At 39.0% G+C, this 3545-nt stretch overlaps 1 protein-coding gene across 1 annotated transcript; it reads left to right on the forward strand.

Annotated features, from left to right (window-relative positions):
- Window positions 1-875: 875 nt before the first annotated feature.
- On the forward strand, window positions 876-2248 carry LOC102668143 (uncharacterized). Its single transcript, XM_041007269.1, has 3 exons — window positions 876-955; window positions 1041-1445; window positions 1527-2248. The coding sequence occupies exons 2-3, from the start codon at window positions 1380-1382 to the stop codon at window positions 2145-2147; spliced, it is 687 nt and encodes a 228-aa protein (XP_040863203.1). The 5' UTR covers window positions 876-955; window positions 1041-1379; the 3' UTR covers window positions 2148-2248.
- The last annotated feature ends 1297 nt before the right edge of the window (window positions 2249-3545 follow it).

A 3545-nucleotide genomic window follows, 5' to 3' on the forward strand; every position in this document is an offset into this window, starting at 1 on the left:
GACAAGTGTGTTGTTATATGCAGTTTGTCTGGGAGCCATACACAGCAACTGTGATGGCAGCGTTGCCTCCAATTTGTGTGGTTGGAAGTGTAGCCTGGTTTGCGGTGGTGCCACTGATTTGTTTCCATGTTGTTGAGTGGCACCAACCCGATAGAGTTTTACGACAATTTGGATTGCAACAACCCATTCTCGGGTTCCTTCGCAACCGCAGAATCTCCATGGCATAATGCTCAAAGGCAAACAAGATGATAATTGGTTCCACCTGTTGGCCCCAATCATTAGTCAGTGGAACAATGCAGCTGAGTTTAGGGTCGACGTTTATCCTCGACAGGAGGGCCTACTGGGTTTTAACTCGGACTACATGGTGTGGTATAAGCGTAAAACAAAGATGTTTGTCGACCCAAAAATGCAAACACACTGCATTGGTATTTATCTGTTTTTCAATGTTTAACTTCTAATTAATTTCTTAAGCATGAGCATTAATTTCTTGACGCTAATAATTGCAGGTGAAGTTGTGGAGACTTTACAATATATGGTGTCACCACAAGGGAGGAACACATGGACAGTTGATGATCTCGTGCCTTACGTGGATAAGTTAGCGATTATATCTGAAGAGCAAGAGAGAATCACTGAGCCAGTGTCACATGGTCCACATCAGAGCGTGAATTCCCAGCACAAGAGTTTCACATTCTTCAGTCAAGTGTTGAAACTCGGGGCATAGGCAGACGAAGGGAGCCTGTTGAAGCGGAACAATATTCCCAACAAAATAAACCACTCCGACACAGGTTTGTCGTTTAAAAAATTATGTTTGAATGAAAAAATATTTAATGATGGAACGTGTTGACAATGATGATTTCATTTTTATTGTAGGTGGTTGCAACGTGGAAATCAGCATATTGGCAATGATGATCTTAGACTTTTCCGTCGCAAATTGGATTTGATGAAACGACATGAGGTAAGAACATCGTAATGTAATGGTTAAATGGAATTTTAATATGTTATGTTTGACTGAAAATTGACAAGTGTATTGTTATATGCAGTTTGTCTGGGAGCCATACACAGCAACTGTGATGGCAGCGTTGCCTCCAATTTGTGTGGTTGGAAGTGTAGCCTGGTTTGCAGTGGTGCCACTGATTTGTTTCCATGTTGTTGAGTGGCACCAACCCGATAGAGTTTTACGACAATTTGGATTGCAACAACCCATTCCCGGGTGTCCTTCGCAACCGTAGAATCTCTATGGCAGAACGCTCAAAGGCAAACAAGATGAGAATTGGTTCCACCTGTTGGCCCCAATCATTGGTCAGTGGAACAATCGAGCAGAGTTTAGGGTCGACGTTTATCCTCGACAGGAGGGCCTACTGGGTTATAACTCGGACTACATGGTGTGGTATAGGCGTAAAACAAAGATGTTTGTCGACCCAAACAATGCAAACACAGCTGCATTGGTATTTATCTGTTTTTCAATGTTTAACTTCTAATTAATTTCTTAAGCATGAGCATTAATTTGTTGACGCTACTAATTGCAGGGTGAAGTTGTGGAGACTTTACAATATATGGTGTCACCACAAGGGAGGAACACATGGACGGTTGATGATCTAGTGCCTTACGTGGATAAGTTAGCAATTATATCTGAAGAGCAAGAGAGAATCACTGAACCAGTGTCACATGGTCCAGCATCAGAGCGTGAATTCCCAGCCCAAGAGTTTCCCATTCTTCAGTCAAGTGTTGAAACTCGGGGCATAGGCAGACGAAGGGAGCCTGTTGAAGCGGAACAATATTCCCAACAAATGATGGAGTGTGGTCATGGAATGTATTACACGCCAGCAACATTTTCCGAATATCCTTCACAGATGTATCAGTATCCTTTTACAGGTCATCATACTGATACTTCTGAGACCTCACATTCGTTCGGTGGTGTTGCGGAAACACAGCCTCATTTTTCATGGCCCACTATGATTCCTTCACAGCAGCACGATGCCCCCATGGCAACACCTAACGCCCCATTTGCTCCGCAATGGAATGTACCCGGAGCAATACCTGATATGGGCGACTTATTAGGTGTTGATTTGCGTCAGGAGTTTTCTACAGAGGCTGAACAAGCAGAAGCGGGGAGACAACGTGGCGGCAGAAGAAATCCTGATCGTTAAGCGCAAAGATGGGATCGACCATGTGGCACATCTTCACGACATCACGGACACCATAATGATTGATTTTGATGTATCTGTGTAATTTTGTTGTTGTTTGTTAGACATTTGATTTTGACAATTAATCTATCGCATCTCATTAATTATGCCTTACTAATGCCTTACTAATGTATAGAGTTTATGTGGCACATCAAACTATAATAATTAACCAAGTTTACAACTAAAACTAAAGTAGACAAACAAAAAATAACTTGGGTTAGGGTTAGGGTTAGGGTAAGGGTTAGAGGTTAGGGGTTTATGGGGTTAGGGTTAGGGTTAGAGGTTAGGGGTTTATGGGGTTAGGGTTTGGATTAGGGGTTAGGGTTAGAGGTTAGGGGTTTATGGGGTTAGGGTTTGGATTATGAGTTAGGGGTTAGGGTTAGAGGTTAGGGGTTTATGGGGTTAGGGTGTGGATTAGGGGTTAGGGTTAGGGGTTAGGGGTTTATGGGGTTAGGGTTAGGGTTAGAGGTTAGGGGTTTATGAGTTAGGGTTTGGATTAGGGGTTAGGGTTAGAGGAAAAATAGTTGTTGCAAGGAATCTTATAATGGCACTTTTCTAATTTTGATTCTTATAAAATATTTTTATTTTTATTTTTAATTCATGTAAATTTATATTTTTCCAATTTTAACCTTTAGAAACACAAACTTATGGAAACTATAAATAAAAAAATTATCTCATCAGCCTACCATGTAATTAGCCAAAAATATAAAAGATTGAACTCGGCTCATATAATTTGAAAAATTAATTAATTAGATTTTTAATTCATTAACTCAGCCACCACCTTAGTCGCTGAACTTGTGTTACCCAATTGAGTCAGTGATTAAATATCCCCATAAAATGCATTAACTATACTTGCCTATCTATCTTAGAAATCATTAATTTAACACTATTTGTACAGTTAAAGCACTTTTGCTTTGTTTTTAATTGAATTGTACAAACAGCAGAGAGACAGAAGAATACAAGAGCTAGATTAATTAGAATTTTACAGTGGAAAGATAACAGAGTTAAATCTATGCTTATGCCAACACGTACGTGAAGATTGCGAAACGATTTGCCACAGTGACCCGACAGACATGGTAAAAATGATATGTTGGTCCCAAGGATCATTGAGACTCGAGACTTGAAAGTTGAAAAAATGCTTAATAGTACTTTTTATCTAACAAGTTAGATAATTAATAAGAATTTTTTTATAGAAAAATTAAAAAGTAAATGGGATTAATGTAAAAGTAAGGGTGATCACAAGTTCAACTAATATTTTTTTAATAACTAAAATCAAATTTAACTATATTGTCGAAAACTAAAAATATATTTTCCTCATAAATTTATATAACTGATAATTTACTTACTTATTACTTAATTCTA

Source organism: Glycine max, chromosome 12 (assembly GCF_000004515.6).
Source record: "Glycine max cultivar Williams 82 chromosome 12, Glycine_max_v4.0, whole genome shotgun sequence".
Taxonomy (NCBI): domain Eukaryota; kingdom Viridiplantae; phylum Streptophyta; class Magnoliopsida; order Fabales; family Fabaceae; genus Glycine; species Glycine max.

Coding starts and splice junctions, on each gene's coding strand:
- LOC102668143 (XM_041007269.1), top strand. CDS start 1,380: ATGGTGTGGTATAGGCGTAAAACAAAGATGTTTGTCGACCCAAACAAT. Junction 1,446..1,526: donor ATGCAAACACAGCTGCATTG/GTATTTATCTGT, acceptor TACTAATTGCAG/GGTGAAGTTGTGGAGACTTT.